Genomic DNA, 15,526 nt, shown 5'->3' on the forward strand with positions numbered 1-15,526 from the left:
ACCTATAGACTCAGTCGACAGTAGGAATCAGTTGTAGCTGTGAAAGCTGTGGCTGGGGGTGCCCCCAACCACATGGTAACCCTGGGAATGCCAGACATTCAACAGTCATTTCCCAGGACCAGGAGGTGGTTTAGGTCGACCAGAGGCAGGTCTTACTTGGAATGTCCTGGTGGTGGGTGTGGAGAAGGTGTTCAGCAGAATGGAAGGCCTGGTCCCATAATGGAATTCAGATTGGGGTCCAGGGAATGCTCAGCGACCCTTGAAGAGGGGAGTGGGCACACCGGAGAACCTAATCCTGGGTTTCGTCACCAAAATGAAGGGAAAGCAAGGAATGCAAGGCCAGTAAGAGAGAAATGAAAGACGGAGATTAGGCAGAGATACACACAGAGTTTATTTGTCAGAGCTGACAAATAAAGGCCCTCTCTCTATAGGAGAGAGGTAAAACAGGCTTCAGTTCGGGGACTTTTATGGGGGAGACTCAGGAATCAGAGCCAGGTGGGTCCTAATGCAGGTGGCTAAGGGTGGGGTTGTTATGAGAGAGTGGTGAGCCTTTCTCAGAAAGACCCTTTGGCAGGAAAATGAAACTTTTTCCTTAAAATGGGGGCTGTCACTTAAGATGGCAGTCCAGATGCTAAGCAAGGACCTTCTAAGAACATGTCTCAAAAAAGAGAGTGGAGGCTGGGATGTAGCTCAGTGGTAAAGTGCCCCTGTGTTCAATCCTCAGTACTTAAAAAAAAAAAAAAAAAAAAAGAAAGAAAGAAAAGAAAAGAAAAAAATCCTTGATTCTAATAGCATAGTTGAGGAGGCAGAGGAAATACACAAAAAGTGAACAGGAAAGAGAACAATTGTTGGGCACCTGCACCAAGTGGGGCTGTACTAATGTTAGCTCAATTTCTTCTCACACAAACTCTTTCAAGAGAGTATCCTATTTATTTGCTACCAAATCTTGAAACAGTTAAATACCTTGCCCAATACCATACAGCTCAAAACTAGTGTTGAAAGCCTGGCATGGTGGTGCACACCTGTAATCCCAGCAGCTGGGGAGGCTGAGACAGGAGAATCGAAAGTTCAAAGCCAGCCTTGCAATTTAGCAAGGCACTAAGCAACTCAGTGAGATCCTGTCTCTAAATAAAATACAAAATAGGGCTGGGATGTGTCTCAGTGGTTGAGCACTCCTGAGTTCAATCCCTGGTGCAAAAAAAAAAAAAAAATTGTGTTGATTGAGCTCCTACTGAATACCAGGGAATGAATATCCTGGGTGCCCAGATAGGTCTTGGGGATAGAGAAAAAGAGATGCTACCACTGTCCAGGATGCTATCCTAAATCCAGGTTTCTTGTTGCTATAACATCTTCCAAACTTGTAGGACTATTGAACCTATTGAAGAGGAGTATATCATATAAAATTTACTCTCATTAACATGTGGGGCCTTCAATAATTGAATGATTATTCACTTATTGGCTTCTGTGTGTCCTGTGGTTCTCTGCCATATCCCCCTCCAATGTTGTGCTATCACCTATAGACAAAGGAGAGTTCTGTATACAATGCATATTCAAATGTGTGAGTAATCTGTATTCCAATGGCAGACTGGAATGTTGTAAGCTTGGCTTAAGGAATTTACTGAAGTCATTTACTGAAGATCTTTTTCCAATTTCCAGGGGAAAAAATTAAAAATCCCCCCCCCCCAGAAAAAATCAACGAATTAAAAAAACCCACTTGAATCAATTATATGAAATATGATATGTCAAGAGCTTTGTAATGTTTTGAACAACTAATAAAAAAACAAAATAAAATAAAATTTCCCAACATCGGTGAGTACAGTTGCACATGCTTGTAATCCCTACTACTTGGGAGGCTGAAACTGAAGGATCATATGTTCAAGATCAGTCTGAGTCAGGTGCAGTGGCATAGGCCTCTAATCCCAGTGGTTCTGGAGGCTGAGACAAGAGGGTTGTGAGTTCAAAGCCAGTTTCAGCAATAGTAAGGTGCTAAGCAACTCAGTGAGACCCTGTCTCTAAATAAAATACAAAATAGGGCTGGGATGTGGCTCAGTGGTTGAGTGCCCCTGAGTTCAATCTCTAGAACCAAAAGAGAGAGAGGAAGGGAGAGAGGGAGGGAGGGAGGGAGGGAGGGAGGGAGAGAGAGAGAGAGAGAGACCAGTCTGAGCAACTTAGTGAAACCCTGTCTCAGAAATATATATATATATATATATATATACATATATATATATATATATGTAGGTAGATAGATAGATAGATAGATAGATAGAGCTGAGGATATGAACATGTAGTTCAGTGGCATATTCAACCCTAGGTTCAATCCCCAGAACTACAGGAAAAGAAGGAGAAGGCAAAAAAAGAAGAAGAAAAATAAATTTTCCATTATTAATTTTCTATCATTTTCATTGGGGTGGGAAAGGCAGGTAGCTGTGCACTAAGAAAGATGTTTAGAAACAGAAAGGACTGCCAGGCACAATGGAGCACACCTGTAAAACAGCTACTGAGGCAGAAGGATCACAAATTTGAGGTCAGGCTCAGAAATTTAGCAAGACTCTGTCTCAAAATAAAATTTTAAAAATGCAAGAAGTGGGGCTGGAGATAAAGCTCAGTTGGTAGAGTGTTCCTTGCATGCACAAGGCCCTGGGTTCAATTCCCAGCACCACAAAAATAAATAAATAAATAAATAAATAAAGTGTAAGAAGTCTACACAGGGGCTGGAGTTGTGGCTCAGAGGTAGAGCACTTGCCTATCATGCATGAGGCACTGGGTTCGATCTTCAGCACCACATACAAACAAAGATGTTGTGCCTGCTGAAAACTAAAAAAAAAAATAAAGATTAAAAAAAAATAAAAAAAAATAAAGATATTGTGTCCACCTACATAACTAAGAAATAAAAATAAAATAAAAGAAGAAGTCTACCCAGAAAAGAATAGCAATAGCATACATCAATCATTAACTGAGTATTGTTCAGTGTTCACAAAGCCTCTAATAATTATCTTTTTTTTTTTTTTTTTTTTTGTGGCACTCAGGATTGAATCCAGGGTCTTGCACATCCTAGACAAGTGCTCTACACCTGAGCTACATCCCCAGCCCTTTAAAAATACTGTATTTGAGATAGAGTCTGACTAAGTTACCTAGCTTGGCCTCAAACTTTCAATCTTCCTGCCTCAGCTTTCCAAGTAGCTAATTATCTTTATTTTACAGATGAAGAAAATAAAACAGAGAGGTTGGACCAATTGGTCACCCAACTTGAAGTGGTAGAGTCACTATGGATCTTAGGACTCTGACTTAGAACCCAGAGCTTAATTAGCACAGGGGCTGTAGTGGAGGGTCACAGACATATACATACATACTAACAACAACAACAAAAAAGAAAGGTGAAAAATCCTAGAATAGACGAGCACCATTTTGATTTGAATTCTTATTTATGTTTCCCAGCAAGACAGAAATTCCATGAAAGCAAAATATCTATCTTGTTCACAGGTTTTGGGGTCTTTATTTGTTTATTGTTTTTAGTACTGGGGATTAAACCCATTGGTCCTTTACCACTGAGCTATACCTCCAGCTCTTCTTGTTTTTTGAGACAAGGTCTTGCTAAATTTCCCAGCCTGTCCTAAAACTTGCAATCCTCATACCTCAGCCTCTGAAGTAGCTGGAATTATAGGCCTGCACCACTGTACCCTGCTTGTTCACAGTTTTATTCCCAATACTTAGTGAAATTCTTGGATTACACAAAGGAATGAATAAGGAGGGAGTTGTGTAGTGAGAAGTTTTCACTATTAGGGACTTTACTAGAGATTTATACAAGAAAAGCCTAACTCCTCTTGGAAACTAATTAAATATCAACAATTGCTATTGTTGATATTCGAAGTAGAAATAAAAATAGTGAATCAGCCAGAACATACTGCCCAAAGCCAAGTGCCAAGAAAAAAAATCATTTTCAAAAGGAGCAGGGAACAAGAATTATACAATCTGTTTAGAGCTTTAAATCCTTGCCAAACTAGGTACTATAACACATGCCAGTAATCCCAGCTACTTGGGAGTCTGAGGTGGGAGTACTGGAAGCTTGAGGCCAACCTCAACAGTTTGGTGTGACTATATCTCAAAATGATAAATAAAAAGGATAGGGTTGGGATTGTGGCTCAGCGGTAGAGTGCTCACCTAGCACAGGGGGACCCAGGTTTGATCCTCAGCACCACATAAAAAAAATGAAGGCATTGTGTTGAGTCCATCTACACCTAAAAAATAAATATTAAAAAAAAATTTAAAAAAGAAAAAAGAAATAAAAAGGTTGGGTTATAGCTCCAGAGGTAGAGCACTTGCCTAATGTTCAAAGTTCTGGGTTCAAACACTAGCACCACAAAAACAAACAAAAAAATTAATAAAATAAATCCTTGCTGAAATGCATTAGAAGCATGTAAATTTATGATACAGATGACTAAACTGTGCATACTTAAATGTTGTTTCCTTCTTGCTCTAACAGTTAAGTCCTTGCTTTCTCTGTGAATACTGCAGGAATACAAAATACTGAATTCCTCAAATCTGCAGAAAATCTGGAGACATAATGGTAAAAATGTTGGAGAAACCTTTCAACTTTCTAGCTTGGATCATGGAATGGAGATGGGACCCATAATTCTATCAGTCATCAATGCCAAAAACCTATATATACACCTCTGTAAATCCATCACCCCAAGAGCCAGGTATACTGGCACATGCCTGTAATCTCAGCTACATGGGAGGCTGAGGCAGGAGGATTGCAAGTTCAAGGTCAGTCTGAGCAATTTAGGGAGACTCTCCTCTCAAATTAAAAAAATAAAAACGTCTGGGGATGTAGCTGAGTGGTAGAGGGTCACTGGGTTCAATCTCAGTACTGCCTAAATAAATAAATACATCAACTGGGATATAGAATACAGGGAAATATTGTCCCAGTTCACAATAGTATACATTTATTGATTTTTTTTTTTTTTTTTTTGTGTGTGTGTGGTGCTGAGGGTTGAACTCGGGGCCTCACAGATGCTAGTTCTAGCACTGAGCTATACCCCCAGTCCCATTTCACTGAATGTTAATGTGTACATTGGTAATATACTTAATATTACCTGACCATTGCTATGTATATTGAACAAACATAACTTAAGAGACTAGTCCTGTAAATTTTTTGTGTATAGGTACCATCACCTTTTATCTTTGTAGTTTCTGCAAGTAACAAAGTCCTGAGAGCCAGTGATGAATACATTGACCATTGATTTATCAATGCAGTAGTAATTTTTTTTTTTGGTACTGGGTTTTGAACCCAGGGGTAGTTTACCACTAAGTTGCACCCCCAGTCTTTTTAAATTATTTTTTAGGGGATACCAGGGATTGAACTCAGGGGCACTTGGCCACTGAGCCACATCTCCAGCTCTATTTTGTATTTTATTTAGAGAGAGCATCTCACTGAGTTGCTTAGTGCCTTACTGTTGCTGAGGCTGGCTTTGAACTTCCTACTGCCTCAGCCTCTCAAGCTGCTGGTTATACAGGCATGCGCCATGTCACCTGGCTAATTTTTATTTTGAGGCAGGGTCTTGCTAAGTTGCTGAATCTGGCCTCCAACTTGTGATCCTTCTGCCTTAGCATCCTGAATCGCTGGGATTTCACTACACCTGGCTGTAGTAGTAAATTCTAGTACTCTTCATGAGAATACCAAAAATGCCTAAGTAAGGGTTTTGAAATATCTTTCAGTTATACAGCCTTTCCATTAGTATGATGTGGGAGGCTCACCTAGTACGGGACCAGCATTTGTCTCCCCTTCTGATTGGTTGGTCACTCTGTGATCTGGTTGCCCAGGTAACCCAGACAGTAGCCCTGATCTTTAGGGACCAGAAAACACAAATTGTCTTCGTGCATGGGCATGCCTTCCCACATCCCCAGAGATTGAGTTACCTCACCTGTCTTTGTAACCCTGGCCCCCATGACCTTCATTGGATGGAAATTAGAGTCCCCCCAATAAAAGTCCACTCAGAAATGTGCTCACTCTCTCTCACCAGCCTCTGGTGTGTTTCCTTGCTCTCCCGTTTGGGGAGCTTGAGGCTGAAGCCAGGGGAGCCGTCTTGGGGCTTGATTTAAAGGTAAATTGTGTGTCTGTGTTTTATTCTGATGCCTTGGGAATTTCCCTCGAGCGACCTTTAGTTGGCTGTCTGTGCGAGTAGAAGACGGCAGTATGACAATTTCAAGTTATTCTATTAATGTTCCAATCCTACTTTTCTGTTCATTACTGAATTCTAGCAGGGCAGTGGGAATGGGCTAAGTGACTCAAAGGGTTTGTTTCATAAATAAACAGAAATAGCTGGGTGTGATATTACATGCCTGAAATTCCCACTACTCAGAATTCTGAAGCAGGAGGATAGTAAGTTCAAGGCCAGCCTAGCAATTTACTGAAACTGTTAGACCAGGACGCAAGAAAAGACCACTGACTCCAATTAAAATCAAATTAAAGCAAGCTTATTATTTCGACCGGCCGGGCTGCCTTTCCCTCCCAAAACAGCGGGAACAAGACAGCCCCGAGGCTTCTTTGTGGCCCAGTTTTATAGCCCAAAAAGTTACACAAGGGGGGGTTACAGATAACAACACTCTGAGGAGCATAACACAAGTTTACATTTTTGCTGGCCCCGGCATCAGAATTTATGGAGATCTTAGAGACTCAGAGAGGGTCATTGTCCGGCCAGGGAAGGCCAGAATTTATGAGGCGTCACTAAGGTTTAGGAAAGGGTTGTTATCTGGTCAGGGAAAACCAGACCTGGGTGAGTTCAGGGCACGGGCAGGCATTCCAATCAGCTTTACAACATCAACTAATGGCCAGGCCACACAGACATCCTGATATTTTTACAGAAAACAGAAATGAATCCTTCATAACTTGTGACAAGCTGGCTTCTAATCTAATGAGATAACTAGGCTAGGTATATCAAAACCCCTGTGACAAAATAAAAGAAAAAGGAGCCAGGCATGGTGGCACATACCTATAATCCCAGCAGTTTGGGAGGCTGAGGCAGGAGGATCCCAAGTTTGAGGTTAGTCTCAGCAATGTAGTGAGGCCCTAAGCAATTTAGAACCTGTCTGTAAATAAGATATAAAAAGGGCTGTGGCTGGGTTCAGTGGTACATGCCTGTAATCCCAGTGGTTCAAGAGGTTGAGGTAGAAGGATCGCAAGTTCAAAGCCAGTCTCAGCAATTTAGCAAGGCACTTAGCAACTCAGGGATACCTTGTTTCAAGTAAAAAAAAAAAATGTATATATATATATATATATATATATATATGTAATATACATGTTTATATGTAATATAAATATTAACATTATTTATATTATTTATATATATCTATTACTAGAGACAGGATATATATATATATATATATATATATATATATATATATATATATATATATATATATATATATGGATATATGGCTGGGGATGTGGCTCATTGGTTAAGCGCCCCTGGGTTAAATCTCTGGTACCAAAAAACAATAAATAAATAAATAAAAATAAAGAAAGCTGGGGATGTAACTTAGTGGTAAACTACATATATATGTGAGACCCTGACGTCAATCCCCAGCTCCCACATAAAACAACCCCCCCAAAAAAAACACCCAAAGACAAAATGAACACAGCTGTAGTTTGTAATATAGATGTTATTTGTACTGTTCAAGCTCTTTTTTGTTATTGATTATTCTCACTCTGAGGTAGGGAAGACAGAATTGAAAAGATCTTATGGTAGTCCTTCAATGGACAAGGATTGCACTTAAGGACTGAATAGAAATGTAAATACCAGGCCCCACCCAGATTTACTGAATCAGAAGTTCTGGGGACAAGGCCTAAGAATCAGTAGTAAAAAGCCCTCTAGAAGGGCTGGGATTGGGCTGGGGATGTGGCTCAAGCGGGGTAGCACGCTCCACTGGCATGCTTGCGGCCCGGGTTAGATCCTCGGCACCACATACAAAGATGTTGTGTCCGCTGAAAAACTAAAAATAAATATTAAAATTCTCTCTCTCTCTTTCTAAAAAAAAAAAAGAAGAAGTGTTTGGTTTGAAAAAAAAAAAAAAATAGAAGGGCTGGGGTTGTGGCTCAGCAGTAGAGTGCCCGCCTAGGGCATGTGAGGCCCTGGGTTTGATTCTCAGCACCACATTAAAAATAAATAAATAAAAAAGATATTGACAATTATAACTAAAAAATAAATATTAAAAAAACAGGCCTCTAGATAAGTCAAAAGTTGACAAAGTTTGGAAAACCACTGGGTTTACTTGGCTCCATGGCACACACCCACAATCCCAGTGATTCAGGAGGATGTCAAATTTAAGACAGTCTCTGAAATTTAGTGAAATCCTTTCTTAAAATAAAGTAAAATAAAATGACTGGGGTGTAGTTCGGTGGTAGAGTATCCTTGGGTTCTATCCCCTGTACTACATTGAATTAAAAAAACAACAACCCTTAATTAGTAGTATAATTTTCACCCCTGCAATAATAAATTTGTCAAATTTATTAATTACAAAAAATTCTGGTACTGGGGGTTGAACCCATGGGTGCTTTGCCATTGAGCTACATCCCAAGTTCTCTTGCTTTTTTATTTTGAGGCAGGGTCTCACGAAATTGCCTAGACTCCTCTCAAACTTGACTATCCTCCTGCCTCAGCTTCTGAGGGAATTGCTGGAATTACAGGTATATACCCAATATACATGCTTAGCATTTTTGTGTTTTTTATTTTATTATTATTGCTTTTAATAATTTTTTAGTTGTAGATGAACACAATACCCTTATTTTATTTATTTATTTATTTTATGTGGTGCTGAGTAGCAAACCTAGTGCCTCACACGTGTACTAGACAGGACTTCCTAGATTAAGGTATGTAATATTTGTATGGCTCCTGTTAATAGATTTCTACCTTGTTGTCCAAAATAATTATCAGGTTTTTTTCCCCCCCTCTCTTTTCTATTTAAATTATTTATTTTTTTATACTGGAGATTTAACCCAGTGGTGCTTTACAACTGAACTATATCCCCCCAAAACTAAGATTTTTATCTAGTTATAGATGGACACAATACATTTATTTATTTATTTATTTATTTATTTATTTATTTTGAGGGCTGAACCCAGTGCCTCACACATGCTAGGCAAGCACTCTACCACTGGGCTACAACCACAGCCCCTAATTTTTATTTTGAGACAGGGTCTCAATAAATTGCTTAGGGCCTGAGTTGCCAAGGCTAGCCTTGAACTTGAGATCCTCCTGTCTCAGTCTTCCAAGAAGCTGAGGTTATAAGCCTGCATTACCACATCTGGTTTAAATTATCTCTTGAAATGGTTATATATTTATTTCTCTGCAAATTAGGAAGCATTATTTTTATTAGGATTTATTAAAATACATCTACTTAGCACTTTACACAGGCTACATTTTGCACAGTTAATGTGGTTTGATCTGAGACAGATTCTAAGCTTGGAATGACTTAAAAGTGATTTTTGGGTTTGACTCTTGTGCAATAGGTTTTTTTTTAATTTTTTTTTATTATTAGTTGTTTAAAACATTACAAAGCTCTTGACATATCATATTTCATACATTTGATTTAAGCCAATAGGTATTGTTATAAGTAATTTTTATTTGGTTCCAGAAGTATTTTTCTCTTTTTTGTGTTACTAAGAGTTTATGTTGCTTGCATAAATGAAGACTCTCCCAAATTAGATACAATCTAAGAGTTAAACCAACCATTCCAGGGGTGGGGGGAAGGAGAAAGGAGTCACTGGTGGAGGAAAGGGAAGAGAAAATTAATTTTTTTGGGGGGGATGCAGGGCATTGAACCCAGAGAAGCCTAACCACTGAGCAACATCCACAGCCCTTTTATATATATTTTATTTAGATTCAGGGTCACCCTGGGTTGCTTAGGGCCTAAGTTGCTGAGGTTGACATTGAACTCAAGATCCCCCTGACTCAGCCCTTTTGCTGAGGTTGGCTTTGAACTCAATATCCTCTTGCCTCCCCAGCCACTGGGATTACAGGTGTGCCTTTGGACTTTTTTTTGGGGGGGGGCGGGGGCGTTCTGGGGATTGAATTCAGGGGCCCTCAATCACTGAGCCACACCTCCAGCCCTTTTTTTATTTTTTATTTTTTAAAGAGAGAGTGAGAGAGGAGAGAGAGTGAGAGAGAGAGAGAGAGAATTTTTTTTTTTTTAATATTTATTTTTTAGTTCTCGGCGGACACAACATCTTTGTTGGTATGTGGTGCTGAGGATCGAACCGGGCCGCACACATGCCAGGCGAGCGCGCTACCGCTTGAGCCACACCCCCAGCCCTCCAGCCCTTTTTAAAATTTCTTTTAAAATTTAGAGACAGGGTCTTATTGGCTTTGAACTTGGAATCCTCCTGCCTCAGCAAAGGCAAACCGTCATTTTCAAGGCTCTGGAATTACAGGTGAGCGCCACCATGCCGGGCCTATTTATGTTTTAAAAGGACGAATTTTTTATTTACAATTTTTTGGTACTGGGGATTGAACCACCAAGTTACATCCCAGCCCTTTTTATTTTTCACCTTGAAAGTTTCTTGCTAAATTGTTGAGGCTGGCCTCAAACTGGTGATCCTTCTGTCTCAGCCTCCCAAATCGTTGGGATTAACAGGTGAGGGCCACTGTGCCCAGCTACATGAACAAATTCTTTACAGAATGACAGGATTTTACTAATCCATTCTGACTAATTTCCTTTTCACCAATTCCTATAGGTCATTTGGAAAAATCTCAGGGAAAGGAAACGTTCCCACAGGTAAAACATGGATACATTTGTCTTGTTTTCAGGGGCCAAATTTCGTTCTGAAATAAAAGCTGTTACATTTTCTGGTATTGCTTCTTAAGAATTACTTTTAAATCACTAATTAACTAAAGTTGGGTCGTTTGGAAGTTTGGAATCAGAACTATTCTTGCTTGATGTGTTACATACTATTCAAAAAATAGAAATTTAACTCCTTGAAGTTTTCCGGAACTTTCGAATTTTGCACAATTCGCCAGGGTTCCCCGACTTCACAGCTTTGCCTGCTTCTCCACGGAGAGGGACCCACACCAGTCTTTGTAATTCAGCAAGCCCAGCAGCCTCGATTTGGGCCGCGTGCGTCCTGCGTTTTGAGGTGGGAGTGGCGGCGGCTGCCTGTGAACACAAACCCCGTTACACGATCGGAGTTTGAAGAAGCGGCTTCGACGAGACTAACGCCCCAGACCAGGACCCAGCGAGCCCAGGGAGCCGCCGACACCTGCGGCCGAGACTCCGCGGGGCTGCGCTAACCCACGCGCGCCCCGCCGCCCCCGGGGCCTTCCGCTGCTCGGCGCGGGGCTGTCCGCGGCGCCGCCTGACCCGCCGAGAACGTTCCGGCGAGGACTGGCGGTCTCAGGCGCTGTTTTTCTTGGCGAACTGTCGCGACCGGGAAGGAAAGACGCCTAGAAAGCCGCTAAGGAGCGGGTCGTGGCTGAGACGAAAGGCCTCTGCAGCGCCGGCGAGTCCGGCCTGCAGGCGTCGCAGGGGGCGCCCGGGCGGGGTCCTCTCTCGCAGCCGGCTCTGAGCGGGAGTCTGGAACGCACAGCGCTGGCGGCTCCGCGAGGTCCAGGTGGCACCATGGAGGAGCTGGACGGCGAGCCGACAGTCACTGTAAGGGCGCCCGGAACGGGCTCACTTGCTCGGCACGAGGACTGCGTCTGCGTTGTCACTTGAGGCTGGCCTACCTCCCCGCCGGGCGCAGCCCGCCTCCTGGACTCAGGTGTCCTGAGCGGAGGCGGCCTGCGTTGATTAGGGAGAGGGTCGGGTGGTAGTGGTCACTGCCTTTCGGCGCCTTGGTATACTCACAAGCCTCGGCCTGGAGGCCTCTTGTTCCCTTGTCTTTCCGACCTATTTTCTTGGTATCCTCGAGGGCATTCCAGCGAGCTCAGATCAAGCAGAGGACCCGGGGCTTTAAACTTTCCAGCCAACCTAGGCTCCACATCACAGCGCCGTGAACTTGCCTTTCACCTATCGTGCTGTGCGGGCTCTACAGATATGAAACGTATTTATTCTCTTGCAAGACTGTTTTTATTCAATTCCGCTTGAACTCTCAAGAGAGTATGTCAAGTGTGTATGATCTGTAATAAAGAAATTCCTGAGCTTTAGGTAGGAGATGCCTTCCATTCCCGACTCCTGCAATGCTAGTCTCTTCCCTGCTTTATTTGCTGCTCATTTTTCAAATGGAAGCTTCAGCAGCCTACCTTAACCCCCTTGACTAGGTCAAATATCTGCTCACTGTAGCTTTTCAAAAGTTCTATTTTATTTTATTTTTTTGGTACTGGGGAGTGAACGCAGGGGCGCTAAACTTCTGAGTCACATCCCTTTTTGTATTTTATTTTGAGACAGGGTCTGCTAGGTTGCTTAGGGCATGGCTAAATTGCTGAGGCTGGCTTTGAATTTGTGATCCTCCGGCCTCAGCCTCCCGAGCTGCTGGGAGACCTTGCCTGGCTCTTTTGAGACAAGGATTTCACTAAGTTGTCCAAGCATGCCTCATAATTAAAATTCTGCCTCAGCTTCCCAAGTAGATGGAATTACAGGAGTGTGTCCCTGTGTCTGGCCTTTAAGTTTTACAGATACTGTTCTACATTTGTCTATGATCTAATTATTTGTTAATTTCTGTTTTGGTGCTGGGGAATTGAACCCAGGACTTTGTGCAAACAAGCAGGCATTCTATCACTGAGCTAGACACCCCCCACCCCCCCACCCCCTGCAAAAAAGGCTTTAGTTCATTTTTGTGTATATTGTGAAGTTGTTTTTTGTTTTGTTTTGTTTTTTAAACCACTGAGTCTGGTAAAACCTGTGGGTGCTTTACCACTGAGCCTCATTTTTATTCATTTATTTATTTATGGTACTGGAGATTGAACCCAGGGCCTTGTGCATGCCAGGCAAGCACTCTACCAACTGAACTGTATCTCCAGCCCCCACATTTTTAAAAAAATATTTATTTTTTAGAAGTAGTTGGACACAATATCTTTATTTTGTTTATTTATTTATTTTATGTAGTGCTGAGGATTGAAACCAGGCTTCACATGTGCTAGATAAGCGCTTTACTGCTGAGCCACAATCCCAGTCCCCACATTTTTATTTTGAGACAGATCTTTCCAGGTCACTGATGGTCTCACTGGGTTACTGAAGCTGGCCTCCAACTTATTTTTTTTTTTTTTTAATATTTATTTTTTAGTTCTCGGCGGACACAACATCTTTGTTGGTATGTGGTGCTGAGGATCGAACCCGGGCCACGCGCATGCCAGGCGAGCGCGCTACCGGTTGAGCCACATCCCCAGCCCTGGCCTCCAACTTATGATCCTCTTGCCTCAGCCTCCTAAATTGGGATTATAGATGTGCACGACCGCTCCCAGCCTCTTCTTGCTTTGTTTGGCTGCATTAGAACTTCCTAAGTACTGAATATACTTGTATCAAGACTAGACTATTGACAGTCAAAATTCGATGTCAAAAATATTTATGGTATGCCATCTGTACCAGTCTCTTTTAGGCAGTGAATGAGAATCCTAGAGTCCCCTAATCCTGTGAACTTTTGTCTACTTACAGGACAGATAATAACCATGTAAGAGAGTCATTTGGATGCTGACAGAGATGCAGTGTTCAGAGGAGAGTTCATGAGAGCTTGGGTTATACAGGGTTACACAGATAGAGGTGGTAAGTGGTTAGAACTGGAGTCATTGGTGGATTGGATTTTGGTGCTGAGGGAAAGAGAAGAAGCACAGATTATTTCTAACAAGTGGGAAGACTGTTCATTTGTGAGTATGGAAAAAGGTTCTGGGCTAAGGATAGACATCATGGGATCCTTTTTTTTTTTTTTAATCTGGGCATGGTGGCACACACCTGTGGTCCCAGCTGTTGGAGAGGCTGAGGTGGAAGAATTGCTTGAGTCCAGGAGTTCAAGAACTACCTGGGCAACAGCAAGACCCCCATCTGATATATGTTTACTTTGGGGGCTGGGGTTGTAGCTCAGTGGTAGAGCATTTGCTTAGCATGTGTGAGGCACTGGGTTTCATCTTGAACACCACATAAAAATAAGTAAAATAAAGGCATTGTGTTCATCTATAACTAAAAACCAAAATTTTTAAAGATTTACTTTTTGGCTTTTGGTTATAGATATAACTCTATAGATTAATCTTTGGATTAGGCAGCTGCGTGTGTGAAGCTGACACTCAAAGGGATTGGCCTGAGGTGGAAAAAAAAATCACCATTACAGAGATGGCACAGAAGCTATAGGATTGGAAGTTTCTTTCTTTTCTTTTTTTTTTTAGTAACAGTTCAGTTATTTACTTATTTTTCATTTTTATCATTTTTGTGCTATTGGGGATTGAAACCAGGGCCTTAAACATGATAGGCAAGTGTTTTACCACTGAGCTATACCCCCAAGCCCCACCTAACCTTTCAAAAAATTTTATTTGAGGGCTGGGGATGTAGCTCACTGGTTAAGGGCTTGCCTAGCAAGTGCAAGGCTCTGGTTAAATCCCTAGTACTCCCCACACCCCCCACCCAAAACAAATAAAACCCTTCATTTTAAATAATTTGACACACAGTCTCACTTAGTTGCCCAGGGCCTTTGACTTTCCATTCTTCTACGTCAGCCTCCTGAGTACTTGAGATTATAGGCATTTGCCACAGTTTCTGACCTTTTATTTTTTGAACTCCTTTTTCCAAACCATAGATTGCTAATTACAGAGTAAGAATTGATTAGGGTGAACTGGACACAGTGTGCAGGCCTGTATTCCCAGCTGCTGAAGTGGCTGAAGCAGGAGGATGGCAGATTTGAGGCCAGTCTGGGCAATTTCTTGAAACCCTGTCCCAAATTAAAAAGAGTAGGTGAAATAGCTTAGTGGTCACATGAGCATGACTGACTCCAGTACTGGGAGGGGAAGAAACCAAGTTGGTGTATAGCTTGGCAGGCAGGGTTGAGGTGCCCAGCAAGGTTCGGGGACTCAGTGGTCCCTGAAGCTGGGCATGTGGATTAACACTTCATAATTTTCATAACCACTGATTTCTAGGATTGTACTTAAAAATCAATTGAAAAGGGCTGGGGATGTGGCTCAAGCAGTAGCGCGCTCGCCTGGCATGCGTGCAGCCCGGGTTCAATCTTCAGCACCACATACCAACAAAGATGTTGTGTCCGCCGAAAACTAAAAAATAAATATTAAAATTCTCTCTCTCTCTCTCTCTCTCTCTCTCTCTCTCTCTCTTTAAAAAAAAAAAAAATCAATTGAAAAGCAAAGCCTTCAGTAGGAGTAACATTTCCTACTCTTATTTTTCTCTAGTTGATTCCAGGTATGAATTCCAAGAAGAAGCAAATGTGTTTTGACTGGGGTCCTGGGGAGATGTTGGTGTGCGAAACCTCCTTCAACAAAAAAGGTAGTCATTTTTTCCTACTAGATTATCTTGGCATATTTGGTTGTTTTTCTTTCATGTTTGACTAGCAGAGACATGAAACGATTGTGCTTATTTTGCACCATTTTCATTTTTAAACTAA

The 15,526-nt window shown here is 41.7% G+C and overlaps 1 protein-coding gene across 3 annotated transcripts in view; it reads left to right on the forward strand.

Annotated features, from left to right (window-relative positions):
• The first annotated feature begins 11,563 nt into the window (after positions 1-11,563).
• Positions 11,564-15,526, forward strand: part of Nup85 (nucleoporin 85) — a 29,142-nt gene continuing 25,179 nt past the window's right edge. For 2 of the 3 annotated variants that reach the window (XM_026404761.1, XM_026404762.2), the window contains exons 1-2: positions 11,564-11,643; positions 15,315-15,408. In XM_026404761.1, coding sequence (XP_026260546.1) covers positions 11,611-11,643; positions 15,315-15,408 — 127 coding nt within the window. In that variant the 5' untranslated portion in view covers positions 11,564-11,610. Of the gene's footprint in view, positions 11,644-12,036; positions 12,139-15,314; positions 15,409-15,526 lie in introns of those variants that run through there. The other variant, XM_026404764.2, reaches the window with a different exon arrangement.

The sequence above is a fragment of the Urocitellus parryii genome, chromosome 7 (assembly GCF_045843805.1).
Source record: "Urocitellus parryii isolate mUroPar1 chromosome 7, mUroPar1.hap1, whole genome shotgun sequence".
Lineage (NCBI taxonomy): Eukaryota > Metazoa > Chordata > Mammalia > Rodentia > Sciuridae > Urocitellus > Urocitellus parryii.